At 35.1% G+C, this 22,751-nt stretch overlaps 5 protein-coding genes across 7 annotated transcripts; 3 read left to right on the forward strand and 2 right to left on the reverse strand.

Annotated features, from left to right (window-relative positions):
- The first annotated feature begins 2,769 nt into the window (after nucleotides 1-2,769).
- On the forward strand, nucleotides 2,770-4,979 carry LOC104770567 (uncharacterized). The gene has a single exon (XM_010495014.3). The coding sequence runs from the start codon at nucleotides 2,886-2,888 to the stop codon at nucleotides 4,884-4,886; it is 2,001 nt and encodes a 666-aa protein (XP_010493316.1). The 5' UTR covers nucleotides 2,770-2,885; the 3' UTR covers nucleotides 4,887-4,979.
- Nucleotides 4,980-5,374: 395 nt separating this feature from the next.
- LOC104770568 (vesicle-associated membrane protein 714) lies at nucleotides 5,375-7,228 on the reverse strand. The gene is made up of 4 exons (XM_010495015.3): nucleotides 6,834-7,228; nucleotides 6,487-6,677; nucleotides 6,166-6,329; nucleotides 5,375-5,811 (listed from the first exon to the last, which is right to left on the reverse strand). The coding sequence occupies exons 1-4, from the start codon at nucleotides 7,051-7,053 to the stop codon at nucleotides 5,721-5,723; spliced, it is 666 nt and encodes a 221-aa protein (XP_010493317.1). The 5' UTR covers nucleotides 7,054-7,228; the 3' UTR covers nucleotides 5,375-5,720.
- A 185-nt stretch (nucleotides 7,229-7,413) lies between these two features.
- On the forward strand, nucleotides 7,414-10,083 carry LOC104770569 (GPN-loop GTPase QQT1). 2 transcript variants are annotated; one of them, XM_010495016.3, is made up of 11 exons: nucleotides 7,414-7,527; nucleotides 7,873-7,998; nucleotides 8,272-8,316; nucleotides 8,419-8,498; nucleotides 8,587-8,661; nucleotides 8,747-8,850; nucleotides 8,957-9,113; nucleotides 9,194-9,281; nucleotides 9,387-9,459; nucleotides 9,595-9,725; nucleotides 9,833-10,083. In XM_010495016.3, exons 2-11 carry the CDS (start codon nucleotides 7,907-7,909, stop codon nucleotides 9,882-9,884), a joined length of 897 nt encoding a protein of 298 aa, XP_010493318.1. In that variant the 5' UTR covers nucleotides 7,414-7,527; nucleotides 7,873-7,906; the 3' UTR covers nucleotides 9,885-10,083. The 2 variants fall into 2 exon arrangements, with proteins under 2 accessions (XP_010493318.1, XP_010493319.1); XM_010495017.3 differs by having other exon boundaries at nucleotides 7,429-7,486.
- A 219-nt stretch (nucleotides 10,084-10,302) lies between these two features.
- Nucleotides 10,303-11,577, reverse strand: LOC104770570 (NAC domain-containing protein 90-like). The gene is made up of 3 exons (XM_010495018.3): nucleotides 11,367-11,577; nucleotides 10,817-11,103; nucleotides 10,303-10,715 (listed from the first exon to the last, which is right to left on the reverse strand). The coding sequence occupies exons 1-3, from the start codon at nucleotides 11,548-11,550 to the stop codon at nucleotides 10,446-10,448; spliced, it is 741 nt and encodes a 246-aa protein (XP_010493320.1). The 5' UTR covers nucleotides 11,551-11,577; the 3' UTR covers nucleotides 10,303-10,445.
- Nucleotides 11,578-19,839: 8,262 nt separating this feature from the next.
- Nucleotides 19,840-21,430, forward strand: LOC104770571 (putative serine/threonine-protein kinase At1g54610). Of its 2 annotated transcripts, none has more exons than XM_010495019.3 (3): nucleotides 19,840-20,307; nucleotides 20,427-20,971; nucleotides 21,080-21,430. In XM_010495019.3, exons 2-3 carry the CDS (start codon nucleotides 20,543-20,545, stop codon nucleotides 21,410-21,412), a joined length of 762 nt encoding a protein of 253 aa, XP_010493321.1. In that variant the 5' UTR covers nucleotides 19,840-20,307; nucleotides 20,427-20,542; the 3' UTR covers nucleotides 21,413-21,430. The 2 variants fall into 2 exon arrangements, with proteins under 2 accessions (XP_010493321.1, XP_087361584.1); XM_087505458.1 differs by having other exon boundaries at nucleotides 20,193-20,331.
- Nucleotides 21,431-22,751: the final 1,321 nt, after the last annotated feature.

The following is a 22,751-nucleotide window of genomic DNA, read 5'->3' on the forward strand; positions in this document are numbered from 1 at the left end:
ACTCTTCCTGATCTTCTTATCAGTATCGGATTTCATGAGCGATGGTATTCTCTTTCGCTGACCTCTTTCCATCTTGCGAAAATACTTCTTCACCAACAAGCCCACTTTTTCTTCATCTGCAACTTCCTGAGTCTCTGCAAGCTTCTGTTCTTCTATGACTTTAAGGGCAAAAGATTTCTCATTTACCTTTTCTTTCTTCTTCAGCTGAATCTCAAACGCCTGCATCATTCCAACCACTTGATTGTACTTGAGCTCATTAGAATTCAACGACACATCTATAGCAGACCTGTGTGGTTGAAACTTATCAGGCAGACTCCTGAGAAATTTCTTGACCAGCTTCTTGTCCTTGTACCGTTTACCCAAAACAACAACCTCATGTGCAATACCACTCAGTCGACTGCTGTAATCAGCGACTGACTCAGTTTCAGTCATGTGAAGGTTTTCAAAATCTGATGCAAGATTATCCAGCCTTGTACGTTTGACACTGCTTGTACCTTCAAACATGACTACCAGAATATCCCATGCTTCCTTGGCGGCTTCACATCCTTGAACTTGATTGAAGATAGCCCTAGGCAGAGACTTGAAGATAACTGACAGTGCCTGTGAGTTATGTTTGGACTCCGCAGAAGATAGCCCTAGGCAGAGACTTGAAGATAACTGACAGTGCATGTGAGTTATGTTTGGACACTGCCTTTTCTTCGACTGTCCATTTCTTCCTGTGCTTAGGAACCATTTCTCCTTTCTCATCCTTTTCCGTAGGATGTGACCAACCATCTTCCACCGCAAACCAAGCTTCCATGTCGATGCTTGAGATGGCCTGCTTGATTGACACTTTCCAAAAACCAAAGCACTCAGGATCGAGTTTCAATGGTGATTGAACCGCAACAAAATCCAGTGATTTCTCCATACCCTTGTCGCAAGATCTCACCTGTTGAAAAAGGATATCAGAACTTTTTATCAGGTGCTTGCTCTGATACCAATTGTAAAGGTATAGAGAACACAGATCAACTCAAACGCTTGGAAACGCGCCAAGCAAACGCTTTTATTCAATCTTATAAAAACCTCCATTTGTTACAAGATGTGAACCTAAGCCTACTCTCCTGTTTATCTAACACAACATCCTGTGTAGATCTAAAAGAGTAAAATAAACATACTCACCTTCAAAGCCTTTTTACGATTGTTTGAAGGTTTACAAATCTCACAACTTTTCCCCACGAGTGCTAGCTCTTTTTGCGGCTAGCCCTCGTTACTTTATACCCCCCACAAAACGATCTCTAACCTAGATCTTTGTGAATCTCTACTAAAAGGAAATATTCCTTATCCTTAAGAAATATCCTTCCTTATCTCTTCTAAGAAGATATACTCTCAATATCTTTGAGTATATCTCGATCTCTTCTTGCTTCCTTCTCACGTATCTTGTCACGGCATCCCATAATCTTTCTCCACGTCAGCCCATCTGCCACGTCAGCATATCAGCACTCTGAGACACTTCGCAAGCTCCTGTCACCTTCAGAGCTCTGATGCACTTTCAGTTATGGCGAGAATCGCATTCCGAATCAATCGATCGATTACCTTTGTAGATTGTTGCGGAGTGAAGGAAACATATTGTTGTGTAAATATGTTGTCTAGTTCCATTCATATCTCATAAATTATCGCCTGATTGCACTTCTCCTAGGAACCCTTCACAAACTGTAACTTTTCTCTCCCTTATAACTCATATTTATTTTGTGCAGGTATAATTGAGGTTTTGTGAGCACATATATCTAAACTATGTTGCACAGTTTGTCAAATTTAAAACTCATTTGCTCATGGAAGTTTTATATATATATATATATATATATATATATATATATATATATATATAGATCTCAAGACTCGAGAATAAGGAATATGAAGAAATGATTCAATATTTATCCTCTATATATTAAAAAAGAGAAGCATTCTCTGGAAAAAGCTGATGTGTCGTCGCCAGAATGCTCGAAACACCAATGAATTTATTGCCTTCATTTTAATGATTACTTACACATAATTGCTAACTTGAATGATTAAGTAACATCCCTTTTCAATTAATTAAAAAAATCAAACATTTCAATTTTAAAATATATTTTAATCATTTTTATAACTTATTTAATTATTATAGCAATATTAGATCTAAAACATTTTCAAAACCGAAATTTATTCACCTATTAAAAAACTGACTATTATTCACATATTTCAAATTCCCAAAATAAAATTATCACAATAATCACTATTATATGAGTTATTTAATACCATTGGTATTATATTTCATGGATAAAACATATTCTTACACCAAAAAAATTTAAACAAAATAAAAAATCTTGCATAGATTGAAAAAAAAACAGATTATATATTTACTGATACATAATAGTTTGATCTAAATATATTCTCACGAGTTATATATATTATTTTACAAAAACAAATTTTAGATCATTGAAAATAACTCATAACACTAACCCTTAAAAATAATTTTACTCATAACACTAATTTTATCTGCATAGATTTATCCCGCACATTGTGCGGGTTGCTAGTTGCTACCTAATAATTATATATCGTAGCTGTTACCATGTTAGATGTTGAATTTAGGAAATTAATTTTTTTTGTTAGTATTATATTCATCGGTTGTTTACGATGATAAGATAATTTAATGCAGGTTGTATCTAGTTAGGAATATCAATATGTAATAATTCAACTATATATATTATAGTATATTAGTTGAATTCTCAAATCATATGATGGTGTTCATACATGACGAGTCTTTGTTATATTTTACGAATATGCATTTGTATATGGAGTACTCACCTTGAGATCTCCAAAAAAAAAAAAAAACAGCATTTGAATCACGAAAGATCAAAACCACAAAAAAAATGGATCCAACTGCACCCATAAAACTACAAACTCACAAATATCCTTTGACCATTTCGTCTCGTTTTGTTAAAGGTTATTGCAAAGGCTGCAAAGTAAAAGGTCACATCTATGGTGGCTACCGTTGCAACGAGCCTTCCTCTACTGGTTGGTTCTTTCACAAAGAGTGTGCCGAGGCTGCATCAGAAATCCTCAACCATCCTTCTCATCCTCAGCATCCTCTCAAACTCCACACTCGTTCTCTACAAGAACCATGTAAATGTAATCTATGTGGCAAGTCTTCTTTTGCTTTTGGTTACCGTTGTTCATCAAAATGCGATTTCGCCGTGGATCTCACATGTGGGATAAATCCATTTCCGGTTACTATTGAGCATCCGAAGTCTCATCATCATCCAGTTGTCTTCTTGAAAGAACCGGCTACGCCAGGTCAGCGCCAATGTGGAATTTGCAAGGGCTATAATGGTGGATGTTCTTATGCATGTCTTGAATGTAAAGTCAGCTTTCATGTCGAGTGTGTCAATCTTTCCCAAGAGGTAAATCATCCTTCTCATCCTCAACATCCTCTCGAATTAATCCTATACGAATCATTAGATAGTGATGCCGAGAAGACATGTCTTCTATGTGGAGATCGACCAAACAATGTGCTTTATCGTTGCTCGATATGCAACTTCACCATATGCCGGTGTTGTACAAAAGATCCACCACCTCTCGCTATCGAGCATCATAAGACGCACGAGCATCGACTTGTCCTCTTGTCAAGACAAATCTCATTTGAATGTAATGCTTGCGGGATGCAAGGTGATCGAAGTCCTTACATGTGTATTCAATGCGGCTTTGTTGTCCATCGAACTTGTATTGACTTACCACGTGTCATAAACATAAACCGTCACGATCATCGTATCTCTCTTACTCATCATCTCGGCGTTGGGTATTCGAAATGCGGGATTTGTCGAAAAGATATGAGTCAATACAATGGAGCTTATTCTTGCGCTATTTGCCCCAACTACGCTGCTCATTCACTATGTGCAACAAGAAAAGACGTATGGGATGGAGTAGAACTCGAAGGGACACCTGAGGATAACGAAGATATTGCACCTTTCAAAGTGGTGAGTGATAACTTGATCAAGCATTTCAGTCATGAAGAGCATAATCTAAGACTCAACAAGGACAATATCAATCGTGACGAAGGCTCACGTTGTGAAGCATGCGTCCTTCCTGTGTATTCCGATCCGGTCTATAACTGTGAGGAATGTCGTTTCATTCTCCATGAGAAGTGTGCTAATCTTCCAAAAAAGAAACGACTTGTATTCAACACAAAACCATTCACACTATGGTCCAGACCACCACGTACATTCGCTAGCAAAGATTTTAGATTCCACGATGTTTTCCGCTGTAAGGCTTGTAGAATGAAGTCTACTGGTTTCAGGTATGTTTCTGATTGGTGGGTTTTAGATGTCCGCTGTGGTTCACGTTCTGAACCGGTCATTCATGATGGTCACAAACATCCTCTATATTACGAAAAGAAGGACAATCACTGTTGTGATGCATGCTATACACAGATATATGATCATCTGCTTTGCTGTGATACTTGTGACTTTGATCTGGATTTACACTGTACTGATCTACCAAAAGTGGTAAAACATAGCTGCGACGATCATCCTCTTTCCCTATGCTATGGCGAAAATGCAAACGGGAAATATTGGTGCGATATTTGCGAGGCGGAAACAGATCCAAGTAAGTGGTTCTACACTTGCTCTGATTGCGGGGTCACTGCACATATCAAATGTGTACTTGGAGACTTTTCACGTCTCATGCCAGGACGCATCATCAACTACATTAGAGTTAAAGTTGAAGTGGTTCCTAACAACCATAGTTCTCGCCCGTTCTGTGCAAATTGTCACTCCAGATGCGCAGCGCCTATTATTTTAAAGCTTTGTGATCCATACATTGGATACATTTGTTCCGATGCATGTGCATTGTCTATCAATCCAGCTACTATATAGCTGATTATTTCATTCAATCTTGAATTTTTTTGGATGTAAGTGTTTCTTTCCAACTACCACCATTTAATAGAGCGATATACATACATGTGCTTATTTACCTTTCCTGTAGTTTGGTTATGTTATTAGTACTGTCTTCATCGAGAGAGAAGGTTGGTTTAAACTGAAACTTATTCAGTTCAGTTTAAAAGTGAATATGACGGTTTAATTAGATTGGATTGTTTTAGCTTTAGTGGTAAATCATAATTCTAATGATCTTCTCCAATTGGTTACTACAAGATTCTTGCAAACCTTGCAACATGTTTTCGACATAATATTTTCCTAAGTTCCTAATAAGAACTTAAGTTTGCGACGGCTTACATAAGTCGTAACAAGTTATGACAAATTTGCGAAAAAAAATGTAGTAGCAACTAATATGGTTTAATTAATGAAAACAGAGACAGGGATGAAAGGAGCAAATATTTGTAAATCCAGAAATGTAAACCAAGATGAAAACTCAAAGTCAATTTTAACAATATAAATAACGAATATGTGATTGTTTATTGCAAATGCAAGAATTATAAAAGAAACAGCAGATAAGAGTATTGGAAATACAGGGAACAAACTCACTCAAGTGACTAAAATCTACAAGACAAGGCAAGTGTTCAATAAAACCTCTGTATCATTTTGACATTTACAAGAGTTACATAAGCGAGGAGGACCATCCATGACATGTAACCTCAAACTCACTCTCATTTTCATTGCAAAAACCAAGACTGGAAACTGAAAGGATGCGACTGATTTGATTTACAAAAACAGTGGTCTGTTTCAGGTTACCTTAGATAAGGCCGCTAGAGATTAAGATCTGCACGACGGTAAAGTAATGCCTCCACAGAAAGATGCGATTATTATGTACAACACAAGAACTATTAAGCACGTCAGCAGTACCCTGTCGAACACAAACAATGATAGTTAAAACCGAGAGATGAGAAATTATAATTATCTGGAACACACGAAAAGCATAATAACAATACATAGTACACTTCTCTATGCAAAGTTGGAACTAAGGCAGTATAGCTTTTATCAGCCAATAATAAGGGATATGAACTCTTTCCAAATACTTTGGTATTTTGTCGAGGAGAAATCTCCCAAGCTAAGAACTAATGTATGTGTGAAGAAATATACTAGTAAACTATGATGCAAAAAGGCGAGTTAAACACACAAAGAATGTATACTGGTGTACCTAGTAACTACCAAAAACCAAAGAAAATCAAGAGAATCAAGAAGAGACAGAGATCCTTACAAGAGCTTAGCGTTTTTCATCCAAAGAGCTCGACGGAGGCGCTTAGATTGTTTCCTGAAGTGAAATGCACTATCTTGCATTGTTGCTGTTTTATCAACAAGAAGCTCAATCCTATCACCTCTCTCCATTATTTTCTCAATGTTCTCAACCATGACTGATCGAATCTGTAAAACCCGAAAACACAACAATGAGAAAACTAACCTTTTCCACCAGAGATATCAAATAATAGTTATATAGGAGCCCTTGAACCGTGGAACAAACTGACTACACTTCCACCAAAGACAGATATAGAGAAGCATGTGAGCTAAAGAAGAATTATACCTCACTGACTTCTCCTCTAACACGATTGAGAGTATCAACACTAGGATTACTAGAGAAGAACTCCATCTGCTGATGCAAAACCCTTGAGAATTCATCATTCATTGCATAAGCTGGAGCCTGATGCGCCACTTTTCTATAGTTTTTCATAAACCTCATATGAATATCTTCCAAATACGAAAACGGAATCCTCCCTACAAAATCCAATCACCAACACCATAAACATAAGTTACGCAGAGAAGACGACCTTAAAACTCGTGAATCATATACAATAAACACTTCAAATCCATGGCAAATTTCGATAACCATAAATCTCAAAACATATCCAACGATTGGGAGAAAATTCTTACTTCCGAAGGTATCATTGGCCATACAGAGAAAGGTAAGACCATCGGATCTAAGAATATGGAAGATGTAACGGTCTTGTGAGAAACAAAGTCTTTCATCGGCGATCTCCGGCGACAGCTTCTCGAGGATCCGTCGCACCACGGCGCCTGTGTTTCCCGTAACGGCGCTGAATTCCGCTAATACCACCGTACCTCTCGCCACAGCCGCGTATACAATCGCCATCGGAGAATCTTAAATCGGATAACGTCAGAGAGTGTGGATCACGCGCTCCGGCGGTGAGAAAGTTCAACGTCGGCTTTGCTGCGATCTGAGCAGAGTTTAAAAATACGAAGTTATAGGGTTATGAGCAAACGTTTCGTATATAACCCCTTTTCTATTGTTACATTTTTTAATTGTCACCTACAGATTATATTTTCTAACATTTTAACCCCCTAGGCAAATTACCCGAACCGAACCGGCCAAAATTACGCTTCTCGGTTCGGATTCGGATACACCACTTAAACCCGATCGGTTACTTCTTTTTAATTATGATTTTTCCGGTTCGGTTCGAGTATAACCATTAGAAGACCCACGTTTAAATATACCGATTGCGAGTCTCTCCATTGTTGACGAGCGAGCCTACTTCGACGAGTCTCCGGCGAAACAGGCGACTGAGGTGAGCCTCTTCTAACTCCGACCGTCCGACGAATTACACAGGCGAGCTTCTCTCTTTTTCTGTTCTGTATACGGTTGAGTCTAAGATGATGGTTATGTTCTCGAATCAATGCTCTCTGCTTTTCTTTCTCCAGTGAAGTGTTTGTTTCATGATAAACTAGGGTTAGGAATTGGGTTTGATAATAATGGCAGGATTGTGTGTTCTCTGTTTCCGACTGAACAGATGACCTATCCGATTTCTAATTTTTGTTGCCTGCTACGAGCTCAGTGATTAGAGTATTAAAGACAGACCCTTGTTTTGAAGGGTTTTGTTGTTCTCTACTGAGTATTCATTCATTGTGCTTTGAAAGTAATGTGCTTTTTTCTTTTCTGGTTGGTTCTAATCAGATTGGTGTCATTCTTCTTCTGTTTCTCCAAGACCATGGTGTTTGGACAAGTAGTGATAGGTCCTCCTGGATCAGGCAAGACCACTTACTGCAATGGCATGTCTCAGTTCCTCCCTCTTATCGGCAGGTTTCATATTCTTTCTTTTTTTCTCTTTTTGGATCGAAGAAAGAAGCTTACTTTTGTAGCTGTATCGTATCATTTGTTTTCTGTCTCTAGCTCTGTGAAATTTACAAAGTTCCAAACTTTAATTTACAAGAGTGTCAAATTCCAGAAATTTTAGCTTAGACATGTGAAATGTTGTTGCCCCTCATCTTTGTCTTGCAAGAGAGATTTTCCAGATTCGTGAGGACTTCTCCGGAAGTATATCTTCTTAACATTGAGTTTCTTTGTTTTCGGCAGGAAGGTTGCTATTGTTAATTTGGATCCTGCGAACGATGCATTACCGTATCCTTTTCTTTATGCAAAATTATTAAATATGATTGAAATTGGCGTGTAGCCATGAAATTTTTTCTAGGTGTGTGAGTTGTTTCTTGACATTAATCTTAGTTATGAGTGTGCTGTGAATATCGAAGACCTGATTAAGTTAGAAGATGTTATGCTGGAACACTCGCTTGGTCCTAATGGAGGTGAATTTTGCCATCTTGATTCTTCTTTTCGTCTTAATATTTTTATTTATCTTTGGTCAATTCAATAACAAATTTTTTAATGACACAGGTCTTGTATATTGTATGGAGTACTTGGAGAAAAACATTGACTGGCTGGAATCGAAATTAAAGCCTCTTCTCAAGGGTTAGCAACACAATAAGTCTCTCCTTTTTTGTTTTTAACGTAATGTCACTTCGTTAAAGTGAAAAGGTTTTTGAAACATTTGCAGACCATTACATTCTCTTTGATTTTCCTGGCCAAGTGGAGTTATTCTTCATTCATAACAGTACCAAGAATGTTCTCACGAAGCTGATAAAATCATTAAACCTTAGAGTATGAGCTGTTCTATACTTGTTACCTTACTAGCTAAATGAACCTTACTGAAGAGTCTACATATAATCTGATGAATTTTTTTTTTGTTTGTTTGTTTGTTCTGCAGTTAACTGCTGTGCAACTAATTGATGCCCATCTATGTAGTGATCCCGGGAACTATGTAAGCGCATTGCTTCTCTCCTTATCCACAATGCTTCATATGGAACTCCCACATGTCAATGTCTTGTCTAAAATCGATCTGATTGGCAGCTACGGGAAGCTAGGTATCTTTTTTTTTCTCGTAACATCGATTATGCAAAAGTATAACATAGACTCACTAACTACCATCTCTGGTGTCATGTAGCTTTTAATTTAGATTTCTATACCGATGTTCAAGACTTATCATACTTGGAGCACCATCTTGGTCAAGATCCTCGCTCTGCTAAGTACAGGTTGATATAAAACATCTTCTGAATATACATGGAAGTTGGAATGGTCAATCAGTTACCGCTTAAATGCACTCTCGATATCTGATGAGTTCGATGGTCTTATTGCAGAAAGCTAACAAAAGAGCTGTGTAGCGTCATTGAAGATTTCAGTCTTGTAAATTTTACAACCTTGGATATTCAGGTTTAAGATCTCCCCTGCACCACTCTCTCTCTCTCTCTCTCTCTCCAAGCATCTTATCACTATTTTATCTCCCCTGAACCACTCTCTCTCTCTCTCTCTGCAAGCATTTTATCACTATTTTGTTTTTGTTTTCAGGATAAGGAAAGTGTTGGGAATCTGGTAAAGCTCATTGACAAGAGCAATGGATATATATTTTCCGGGATTGATGCAAGTGTGGTTGAATACAGCAAGATTGCAGTTGGTCAAACTGATTGGGATTATAACAGATATCCTTTTTTAATAAAATTTTTTATTTCTTAACCATTGCTTCTCTAATCAGTAGCTGTGAGTTTAGTTTAAACCAGAGTTGTTTCTTTAACGATATAGTCTTCACAGTTGCGGCTGTGCAAGAGAAATACATGAACGACGAGGAAACACAAGACTGAGGAATCGAGACAGAGCTTGAAACTTCCAAAGAAGATGAAGAATCTGGTTTAAATCTCTCTGAACCAAACCATGTAACGGTTTGTATGAGCCTTTTTGTATTGTTGGGTTCGGTTTAAGTCTACACAATCACACAACTTACTGGCTTTGGTTCAATGAATATGCTAATTTTGAGATGAGTAAACTAATCAGACTTAATCACCTTGTTTGCACCTTTTATATTTTCTGCCTATCAAAATTTACTACTAGTCACATAATTAGTAGGAGTACTATTTTTTTGCTAAATTTTGTCTCACTATATTTTCCACTTCGTTGATTATTCCGTCTTGGTTAGCTATAATGTCAAGGTGTTGGACTTTTTGAGTTTCTGAATTACAAATCACACGTGCTCATGGCTCCCACATTCTCTAGAGAAACATCTCAAATGCAACTTTTTGGGTCATTTATTCTTGCTCAAAGTATGACGTTATTACAAGGTAAAATAATGAGAAGATAATATTTCAGGTCAGAAACTATAAGCAATTCAAACATTGCTTGATTATAAATGCCAATCTATATAAGCTTCAAGGCCAACTCAGCTGTTCCCATTCCCAAATTGGTTCCGTTAATCCTTCAACCAAATCTACATTCATAGAGAGATCAACATGTTGTTCTCCACCTGAAATCGAAGTTTCCGGCGAGCTTTCGACACGAAACGATGATGTCCCAGCTACTGCAACCTCACTTGTAAGCATTCTCTCTGGCGGCAAAACTCCCACAGGAGGACGTCTATCAAAAGCTCTCGAGCTTCCTGTTGTTACGTAGACACGACATAAACTGAACTCGTGTCTCACCTACAAACATTTCAAGAAATCCAGAAAACAAAAAGTTAATTACAAACTTTAATCAAGAATCTTTTCAGTGAAAACTTTTATATATATGCAAGTGAAAGTACCTGAGGAGCTGTGGAAGCGTTGACTGTTTCGTCAACGGCTTTGTACTCGTTCATCTTCCATTTTGTTTTTCTTCCGGTTGGTGCTTTTCCAGTGTAGAAAACCATAGTTTTCTTGACTCCAATCATTCGGTTGTCTTTGGAAAACACTGGACCAGGTGATCCAGTAGCTTTCCAGTATCCTGAACCAGTGGTTCTACTCGGTCTACCTCCTCTAGCTTCGCGTTCTTGTCTTGGCACGAAGAAGAACCATTGCTCAACGTCTCCTCGACATCTCTCTCCCGACATATCTGCAAGACAGTGTAAGTATAATAAACCAACACTACGTACCATATATAGTCATGTGTTCAATCTGAATAAACCGACTAAACCGATCTAGATACGGTTAACAATTTTCTAAAACAACAAAACCGAACATCAAAATGGAGAAGTTTACGTGCTAGAAAACCTAACTTTTATTATGCCCTAATGACTCTACTTTCGTAATGATGAATTCTGATGCAATAGTTTATAGCGACGACATTAATCTGAGAGAGGTTAACGTAAAACGTACTTGGAAGATGACTAGGCTCGACCTCAAAGACATCAAGAACGGGAATGACTCGGTGTACTGATACATCACTCCTTCCTTCGAGCTGGTTCCGTAGGTAGAACGCAACCAGTTCTTCTTCCGTGGGATAGAAGCGAAACCCAGTTGTAACCTCGTCTGCCATTTCTGTATGATATAGCGAACACATTAATTGCAGCTAGCTGTATTAATTATTAACTTAAATGTCATGGACTCATCGACATTAAATAAGTTGTCGAAGTAGAGATTGGTTTCTCCGAGTGAAAGGAGAAAAGTTCTCTACGCGTTTTTCTATTTTTTTCTTTTTTTTTTTTAACTCACTGTACGAGAGATTGGTAACGACAACGATGTTCTTTTTTGTGTGTGTGGGTTTGATTACTTTCGTTATTGTGTTTACTGTTTAGTAAACTTTTTACGAGCCACGTACGTCGACGTACGTGTATTGAACAAGTCAAGCCTTCGTCTTGACGTCAAGTTTCGGTCTCTTTTCCTTAGTTTCTATCTTTAGAAAATAGTATTTTTTTTGGGCTCGTAAAAAGTATTTTTTTTCTTTTCCTTAATTTGGGCTTACCAATTTTAGAAAATAGTATTTTTTTAAAAGCAAACTCAGATTAATCATACTTTATAGGGTTAGAGAAGATATATCCCTTATATATTCCCTATATATTAATAGAGAAACATTTTCAAGAAAATGTTGATATGTTGTTGTTAGAGAGTTCGAGACATCAATAAATTTATTGCCCTTATTTTTATAGATACTAGGTTTTGAACCCATGCTGCGCGTGGGTTTATTTGATATATTTTGGTGAAAATTATATATTATTGATGACAGATATGAAATATTATCTTATAGAAAATTTTAAATTACTATTAAGGCCAAACTTTTATTTACGATACACCAAAATTTTTAAAAATATAAAAATCAGTTGTGCTAAAAAATCTAATCTGATCAAAAGAATCATGGATTTAACTGGACGTCCAGGAGAGGCAGATCAGACATTCGAACTGGTGACCTTGCATATACTAAACCATTTTTTTCACGGCCAAACAAACAAAACACTTTTTGAATCATGAATTAATCTTGTTTTCTCATATTTAATTGACAACACCATCTCTGTTTTCGTGTTTTTTTCCATTGTTTTCTTACTTTTTATATTCTTTCTCGTCATTTTTATTGTCAAATTTTCATTATTACTTTTACCGTCTGATTCTTCGTTATACTCTTCTTCTTCCTCTTCGTAATCTGCTTTCTCACATTCTTCCACTTAATAATTTGTTAACCCATCAAACTCCAAGACCAAAATCATTGCTTATTTTCTCATAAAATTTCATGGATCAGCATAGTCACCACATGCACTCAATTATTGATATTTTCACATGTATACTTATTCGGTTTAAGATCCACATGTATTGAAACTTCTTGAACCAAAATCTTAATACTATAAAATTGCAAATTACTTGCAAAGAAAGTAATATGAACACATGTATAGCTAATAAAAAGTGTGTTCGTCATATTAGTCTTATTTATAGTGGTTCTCACCCAGTTCTAAAAATTTTATATCCAATGTGGGATGTTGTACATACACTTATTTATAAGTTTTTTCATATTAAAAAAATTTACATAATTTTAAAAATGTTAAATATTATATCTGATAATGGTTGGTCATTTTAAAAATTTTAATATAGAAAATCCTGTAAATTTTAAAAATGTTAATCAGTGACATGTCAAATCTCGATAGATTGTTTAAAATCCTATGTGGACGTCGTAAGAAGCTTATAGCTCCAACTTTTATTAGTATAGATAATTATAATATTTTAAATTTTAAAAATTTTAAAACTTGGATGTCTGGTAAATCAAGCTTCATGCTCATTCATAGTTGAAAGCATATTAGTCTTATTTATAATGGTTCTCAGCTATTGTCTAAAAAATTTATAGCCGATGTGGGATGTTGTACATAGTTCTTTTATTTCCATAAATTTAAAATTCTGGAAACTTAGAAAATGTTAATAAATAACATGTCAAATCATGATAGGTTCTTTAAAATAATTCTTAATATAGGAAATTCTGGAAATTTAAAAAATTGTTAATTACTGAGATGGCTAATCTTTATTGGTTGTTTAAAATCCTATTTGGACACCTTAAGAAGCTTATAGCTCCTACTTTTATTTAGTATAATTTGCACATAATTGCTATTAAATAATTAAGGAATATTCTTTTTTAATTAATTAAAAAAATCAAACATTTCAATTTTAAAATATATTTTAGTCATTTTTATAACATATATAATTATTATAACATTATTGGATCTAAAACATTTTCAAAAAAAAAATTTATTCACCTATTAAAATAACTGATTACTATTCACATATTTAATTTTCCAAAACTAAATTATCACAATAATCATTATTATCCCCTATATATTAATAGAGAAGCATTTTCAAAAAAATGCTGATGTGTTGTCGTTAGGGAGCTCGAGACATCAATGAATTTATTGCCCTCATTTTTATGGATATTTACACATAATTGCTTTTAGATAATTAAGGAATATTCCTTTTCAATTAATTAAAAACATCAAACATTTCAATTTTAAAATATATTTTAGTCATTTTTATAACATATATAATTATTATAACATTATTGGATCTAAAACATTTTCAAAACCCAAATTTATTCACCTATTAAAATAACTGATTACTATTCACATATTTAATTTTCCAAAATTAAATTATCACAATAATCATTATTATCCCCTATATATTAATTGAGAAGCATTTTCAAGAAAATGCTGATGTGTCGTCGTTAGAGAGCTCGAGACATCAATGAATTTATTGCCCTCATTTTTATGGATATTTACACATAATTGCTATTATATAATTAAGGAATATTCATTTTCAATTAATTAAAAAAATCAAACATTTCAATTTAAAAATATATTTTAGTCATTCTTATAACATATATAATTATTATAACATTATTGGATCTAAAACATTTTCAAAACCCAAATTTATTCACCTATTAAAACAACTGATTACTATTCACATATTTAATTTTCCAAAATTAAATTATCACAGGCAATTAACTTATTTAAAACCATTGGTATATTATTCCATGAAACATATACTTACACAAAAAAATCAAACAAAAAAAAAAATCTTGCATAGATTGAAGAGAGAGCGGATTATATATTAAGTTCATACATAGTAGTTTGATCTAAACATATTCTCATGGATTATATATTTTGTTTTTACACAAACAAATTTTAGATCCTCAAAAATAACTTTACTTATAATTAATATTAATTTTATCTACATAGATTTATCCCGCACATAGTGCAGGTTGTTATCTAGTTTCTGCGTAATATTATAAAAGTATGATGTTAAAGAAGAAACTATATTTGACCTAACAAAAAAAATCGAACTATTTTGGGAGGTATGTAGTTGTAAAATTGAAGTACATGTAACAATTCTCGTTAGAAATTTCAGATAACACTTAATTTATTTACATATACAGACTTAAGTGTATATGTAACATGTTCAAAGAGATGAAGAAGACTTGGCTGTGGGGTATTTTCGTTAATTCATGACATAAGTTCGGCCATTTGCAAGTTAGTTATCTTGGTACATGCATTATCTTATAGTTGCAAATTACTTTCCAAAATTTAATTATCGAGTATGATTACACTACATGACCTTTATACATACCGTGATACTTTGTACCACAGATCCGAAAATCAAATAAAGTGTACATTTTGGAGATATTTGAATGTAACTGTATTGATATTTTAGCTTCTTTTTTTTTTCCTTCGTGAACAACTCACCCATGTATATACTACTAGATTGTGACACCGATATAACCATCAGACTATATGCCCCATGTTTCAAGAGATTCGGAAAATTTCCACGTCACATATTTCGGAGTTAATTACAAGATGATGATAAATTTGTGCCTATAACTTTTTAAGATTAAGAGCAGGAGCTTCCCATATCAACTAGCTTTGTGGTACTCTAAGTAAACTGATATTTAAAATTTTTAAAAAACTATATAACGAATTAAGTGTTCGGAATTCTAGATATGGAACCCATGTACCAGTTCGGAAAATAAAGGACACCAAGGTGAGGTTCGTCTCCATGACTAGTAGAGCATCACTAGTACTGAATTTAATAGGGAACATATAAATATATAGTTTAGGGCCTTAGACCTTCTCCATCAGGGGTTGTTAGTGGGGTTGTTAGAATTTAGTAGGAAGAAATTAAATCAGAAGAAAAGAAAAAATTGAAGGGAGCCTCTTATTTAACAGTCTGAACTCGGTTTTAAGGGACGCTATGTGTCCTTATTTCAGTGGTTGGGCTGTAAAATACAAAAGGATAAAAAAAATTAGGATGCAGACCACCATTTTTTTGTTTCTCACTTTCTCTCTTTCTCCCTTTCTCTCTTTCTCCCTTTCTCTCCTTCACTCGCGATCGAAGTCTTGATCCGACAAAGGATGTCTGCTTTAATCGGAGGTTATAGAATCAGTCTCGTGTTTGGTCGGAGGCGATTTGACACGGCTGAGATCTTGGTGGAGGCGACTGTAGCGGCGGCGAAGTGAATCGTCGTGGAGGTTGTATTGGAGGCGCTGCAAAGGGGAAGGCGATTCAATGCTGGAATCAATCCGATTGAGAGTGTAAGTTTCTCAGTTCAATTGTAAGATTAGGTTTACAGTTAGGTTTATTTGATTTTGGATCGCAAATTAGAGTTTTTGATGTTTGTTCAAAAATTGGATTCTTTGTGTGTTTGTTTTCTGATTTATAATTGATGGTTTACACGGATTAGGGTTCTTGGTTCTTTGTGTTCCGATTTGGTCTGTTTTTGTTCCGAATTGGTGTGTTGTGTACCGATTGATAAGTGATGCTTAAATTGGGATTAGGGTTCTTGAGAATCATGTGATCCGATTTGGTCTGTTTGTGTTCAGTTTTTTGGTTTGTTAGTGTTCTGATTATGTGTGTTTGTGTTCCGTTTTGGTGTGTTCAGTTTGTGGTCTGCTTGTGTTCTGTTATTGGTGTGATTGTGTTTGTGTACCGATTGATAAATGATCTTTTGTGTTGGTTAGACATGATTGTAGAAAACAAAGTATATTGTTATTGTTCGATTTAGATTGTAGAAAACAAAGTATATTGGCCTTGTTTGATATTCATTGTAATTTGCGGATTGTGATATATGTCTCTATTTTGTTTTGAGGTTAAATGGGGACAAATGGATTGATGGAAGTGCATGAGTATAGAGTCTGCTACCTGTTCGGCTATGAAGGAAGGTATTTTAGCATCGTCCTCTTTTTCTTCATTTAATTTGGTGTTATTTTAGGTAAGAGTCGAGTCTCACATTGATGATATTGCTTTGTTTGTTGGTTGTTATTAATATGTTTAGTACTTGCCTATTAGAGAGGTCTACATCAAAATTTAACTATGATGGTTTGTGTTATGGTTGTGAAGATGTTTATTGTGTGGTTGTTGTAGTGTAGGTTAAAACATAAATACAAAATTTAAAGCAACTAGTTGTGAAAGTTAAATTCATCTAACTAACATTATAAATTGAAAGACTTGATCCTCATAGTAAAAACACCAAGTAAACACACACCACACTATTAACCGTAAAAACTTCTTCTTCAATATCCTTTTAACACACGATATGGATTCAGACGACTCCATGAATCCATATCGTCCGCCCCCAAGCTTCTTCAATCTGTTAGCCAGTCAACTTGAAACCCAAAACCTCGAATACACTCATTGTGAGAGTCCATGTTCGGAGGCTCCATCTGAACCTGCATCTCCTCTAGAAAACCGGAAGTCAAGGAATGCATGGTTACCTTCTGATGATGTCATGCTTGTTAGCGCATGGCTTAACACTAGCAAGGATCCGATCAGATCCAATGAGCAAAGACGTGGAGCATTTTAGGAGAGGATTGCGGATTACTATGCGGAATGTCTGAATACTGAAGGTCAGCCAAAAAGAGAGGCTCGTCATTGTAAACAGAGGTGGGGGAGGATAAACAACTTGGTGTGCAAGTTTGTTGGTTGTTTCGAAGCTGCAACAAGGGAGAAGTCTAGTGGACAAAACGAAGATGATATGATGAAGCTAGCACACTAAATTTACTTCAATGATCAGAATCAGAGGTTTACCTTGGAGCATGCTTGGCGAGAGTTAAGATATAATCAGAAATGGTGTGCTAGCACATCATCTAAAGTTAATGGAGTGAAAAGGGGAAGGGTGGTGGGTGAGGATGTGTCCGCACAACCTGTGATTGATGTTGAAGATGAACCACAGCCCCATCCTCCTGGTGTTAAGGCTGCAAATGCTGCAAAGGCTGCAAAGGGGAAGGCTAAACCGGCTATGGAGGAGGATGGAAAAGCTTTCTTGGAGTTTCAGCTGGAACGTGTTACGCGGATGTATGTGATGAAGTAAGCGGATTTCGCTTTGAAGGAGAAGGAGTTTGCTATGAAAAAGGAACATAGCTTACATGTGATGCTTGAAGCTCTCATTGCTAAAAAGGATTCACTTACTGAAACTGAAAAAGCCCTTAAGGAAAAATTAATTAATGATTTGATGTCATCGGGTTGAATCTTTGTGTTTTATTAACTATGTTTGTAGTGTTCTATGCTATCTTGTGTTTGGAACATGAATCAGATGTATGCTTATGTTCAAGGAATCAGATGTATGCTTTTGTTAGTTGAATATGTTCTGTTTTATGAATCGGATTAAGTTTGTTAGTAGAATATGTTCTGTTTTATGAATCGGATTAAGTTTGTTTGTTGAATATGTTCTGTTTTATGAATCAGGTCGACCAAGTTTGTTAGTTGAATATGTTCTGTTTTATGAATCAGGTCGACCAAGAAGTGGATTTCCGTGACAGTCCCTCCATGTTCCCGTGAAGCGTAAAGGACAAGTCCGTGACAGTCCCTCTATGTTCCCGTGAAGCCATTGTACTTTACCACATATTGCTTACAATTTTTGTGTACCACATATTGTCAAGTCCGTGACACAAATATCTCATGTACTCACACATTTTTTGACGGACATGAGTATAAATTGACTTACTATCTGACGGATGGTATTTATCCAAAATGGTATACTTTTATCTAATTTATTCCACTGCCACAAACTCCAAAAGCCTCTTTATTTGCAAGACAACAAGAAGCTGTGCGTAAAGATGTAGAGAGTGCTTTTGGAGTTTTGCAAGCTCAATTTGCCATAGTCAAAAATCCGGTTCTTATTTGGGATAAGGTAAAAATTGGGAAAATAATGAGAGCGTGTATCATACTGCACAATATGATAGTAGAGGACGAACGAGATGGGTATACTCTGTTTGATGAAACTGAATTCGCACAAATGGAGTCAAGTAGAGCTTCAGAAGTTGACTACATGCTTCCAACACCCAGGCCTTCATGTGTCACTACTATGCTCAAGAATCGAAAGGATGTTCGTGATCGAGAAAAAAATAAATGCTTGCAAGATGATTTGGTTGAGAATATTTGGGCAAAATTTAGAGCAAATCAATATTAAAATTTAGGGATGGGCATTTCGGTTTAAGTTCGGGTTCGATTCGGTTTGGTTTATTCGGTTTTAGTAAAACTCTAGCCAAACTCAACCGAAATTAGTTTAGTTTGGTTTGTCTTTGGGTCGGTTTACGTTTGGTTTGGTTCAGTTTAGTTTGGTTTTAGTTTGGTTCGGTTTTAATTCGGTTTAAAAATCAGTTAATGTAACAAAATAAATTTGATTATGGTTTTAGAATAGTTAAGTAATCAAATAAATTAGAAAAAAATAGAAAATTAAATTAATACCTAATATTAAATATAATAAAATCTATATTTATATTTAGTAAATTTTATTAGAAAATTTAAAATAAAGTAATATAGAAACCAAATGCAAGTGGTAATAGATAAAATCACATATTATAATTTTAATAATATTATTAATTAATTTAAGAAACATATTGGGTTATTGGTTTGGTTCGGTTTTAAACCGAACTATTTGGGTTGAGAAAAAACATAACCGAATGGTTGGATTGTAGGATTGAGTTTGGTTTGGGTCAGTTTGAGTTCGGTTGGTTTGGGTCGGTTTGGTTTAAATGCCCACCCCTATTAAAATTAATCATTCTCTCCATTTATGTATTGTACTTCTGTTGTAATATGTATTAATGTTTTTATTATGTTTTGTATGTTTGAAAATTAATTAAAATGCAATATTTTCTAATTTTATAAAATTTTAAATGTTTACACATTTATACCACTTCTATTCTATTTAAAATTTTTAAATTTAAAAAACAATATTTTCAAAAATAAGATACCGAAAATAAGAATCTACCAATGGAAGAGAAAATTTTATTTAAGAGATCATGGGTCCTTATATTCAAAACAATACACAATTAATTCATAAAAAATTTAAGAACCTCCATTATAACAGCCTCCCAATAATTATGCTCTTAGGCCATCTTTATAGGCATAACTTGGTGGGTGTTCCTCGGCTTATTTTATTTGGAAAAAAATAGAAATTGGGCTTAGATCAGAAAAACTGATCTTATTTGAGAACTGTTATTTGTTATGTTCTTGTGTGACGTGTTCAAATTTAACTGGAAACAAAATTTTGGTCGTCGAGAGATTAATCTTGTTTCATCTTCTTCGGGTTATTTTGTTCTCTCCCAAACGGCGAAACGGGCGATTTCAATTTCTTCTCTTTGATATTATGCCGATCTCATCTCCTCTGTCTCCTCGTCTAAGCCCACTGTCTCCGCCAAAAAGTCATCACTTGCTCTCTTGATTCGAGTTCCCTCTTTCATGGGTTTTGCTTTCAGTTCTGTTTATTAAAGTCTTTGCAATCAAGATCGTTGTCTCTCCCCCAAAAGGTGTTGTCTTTGTTTGCTATTTGGAGGAACAACTAGGGTTCTTCTACAGTGTATGAATTTGGATTCTTGAGCTTGTACCTTCTGCTTAATCGGGTTCAATCTTCTCTCTTGATTGAGTTTGAATTTGACATCAAAGTTTTGATTTTTATTGCTTTGTGTGTGTGTTCAGGGATGGTGAAATTGAGTCTCGTTGAGCCGTTGAAGTTGTTGTCTTTGTTATGGATGATGAATTAGGGATTTAGATTCTGAGCTGTTGTTGTTTGTTGTTGATACTTCTTCTCTATCATGGGTTGTATAATCTCTAAGAGGAAGTCTCCAAAGAAGAATCCACCATGGAAAGAACCATTAGAGAAACGTTCTTCGAGGATCACTTCATCTAGGATTGATGATTCTAGCCAGACTAAAGAGGAACAAGATCGGTTGAATAAAGTTATGTTGATTGAATCTGACAAGTTTAGTTCAAGTAGGTTTTCTGAGAAACAACATCTGGAGATTTCTGAGATTGGTGATACTGATGCAGATGAAGATGATGTTCATCCTCCTACTGAGGAATTGAAGAGAGAGCCTAGTGTTTTGATTCGTCCCTGTGTTGAAACCGTTTCAAAGGAGGCTGAATTGGCTGCAGGATGGCCAGCTTGGTTAGTCTCAGTTGCTGGTGAGGCACTTGTGAATTGGACTCCACGACGTGCAAGTACCTTTGAGAAACTGGAGAAAGTAAGTAAGCTGTTGTTTCTTTTTTTTTGTCTTTTCGATCTGTTCTGTTTTGATGAAATGAACTTGTTTCATGAATGTCTTGCTTCAATGCTTCTTGTGTGGATGCAGATTGGACAAGGTACATATAGCAGTGTATACAAGGCTCGTGATCTTCTTAATAACAAGATTGTTGCGCTTAAAAGAGTTCGGTTTGATCTTAGCGATTTAGAGAGTGTTAAGTTTATGGCCAGAGAGATCATTGTTATGCGAAGGCTTGATCATGATCTCGTCGGACTTGCTTCCATACCCGGTATCAAGTTTTCAGAGCCTCAGGTTACTACTCCTTTACTATGCTTTGCGTACTCTTATTCTCAGTATATCAACTTTTGTAGACGTCAAAACAAACTTGGTTCTTCTGCTGCCTACGTCAAATGTTATATGCAACAACTTCTAAAAAATTAAATCTTATGATCTTAAACATGTTCTCTCTATAACTAACTTTTTAGCAAAAGTTCTTAACAACTGATCTTAGATTATTTTCCTAATATGTTTAATCTAAGAACACAAAAAAAAAGTTATCCCTTTAAAGATGCCTTAGGGGTCATCTAACCTATCACTAGGGGTCTCTCTTAAATTACTAATATAAACCAATATACAGTAGTTAGATAATCACCGTCATGGGTTGTTAGGTGCACGGGGTCCCCATCAAATAATTCGCTTTTAAGTGTTGTTGCGACCTTGATTAATCTCAACTTATACTTGAGAAACGAGTCAACTCGAGACTTTTCCTAAATGAGGTTGCTTCTATTAATATAGAATTGTCAAAATGCAATTTGAAACAAGTTAATTTGGCAAACTACCACTTTTGGTTGTCATTTAATTTTGTTTGGTTTGGGAAAAGGTGCTCGATCACTAGGTAGACAGAAGCACCAACTCATGTGTTTAAATGCTACCCACGAGCCACTTACGACAAGCACCACCAATTAATATACATTCACGGATATAAAGAATCAATAAAGAAGAACCCAAAACCAAAAGATTTATCAACATACTACAAAACTTGGTGAATGTATATTAATCATCTATGTCTGTTTCGGTTTTTGTAGATCAATATTGTATTTGCTAAATGAAAACCTTGCAACGACGAGTATAAGTTTTAGTTTATCTTTAAAGTTTTACTTAGAAAATTTATTATTTTTAGTTTTATATAGTTAATTTGTAAGTTTTGGATATAAAAAGTAGAATTATAAAAACTGGTGGAAGTTTTGACAACCCGTAGACTTTTTTTTTTTTTTCGTCAACCCGTAGACTTCTTTAGTTTTTCTTAAGGAAAAGTCTAGAGGAGAAAGAAAACAAATCGATCGATGGAGCCATCAGCCACAGATAATTACAAGAAAGAATTAAATCTCCGCATTTATTTCTTAACGACGACAGAATTGTCATCGTACTGATAGTTTTTGAGGTGTCTTTTCTTGTGGCTAACGTAGATTTGAGACTTGGTCCGTTCCAGCCTAATACGAATTAGCTACGTAACGTTTTACTGTTTCTAGAGCTTTTGTGTCCCATTTATAACACGTGATGATTATTAAAAAAAATATTGGTGTGTGTGTCTACTAACGTGTGATATTAGTTATACATAATAATCATGTTTTCTGCAAATTGTCTGATTTTGTTCGATCAGATAATATTTATTTTCATATTCACCATATATATATTTTAATCCATTTCACGAATAGTTTTTTCTTACACAATCACATCGTTATGAATATTTTTTCGTATACTAGTATTAATACTCTTTATC

Source organism: Camelina sativa, chromosome 20 (genome assembly GCF_030686135.1).
Source record: "Camelina sativa cultivar CO46 ecotype springtype chromosome 20, ASM3068613v1".
Lineage (NCBI taxonomy): Eukaryota > Viridiplantae > Streptophyta > Magnoliopsida > Brassicales > Brassicaceae > Camelina > Camelina sativa.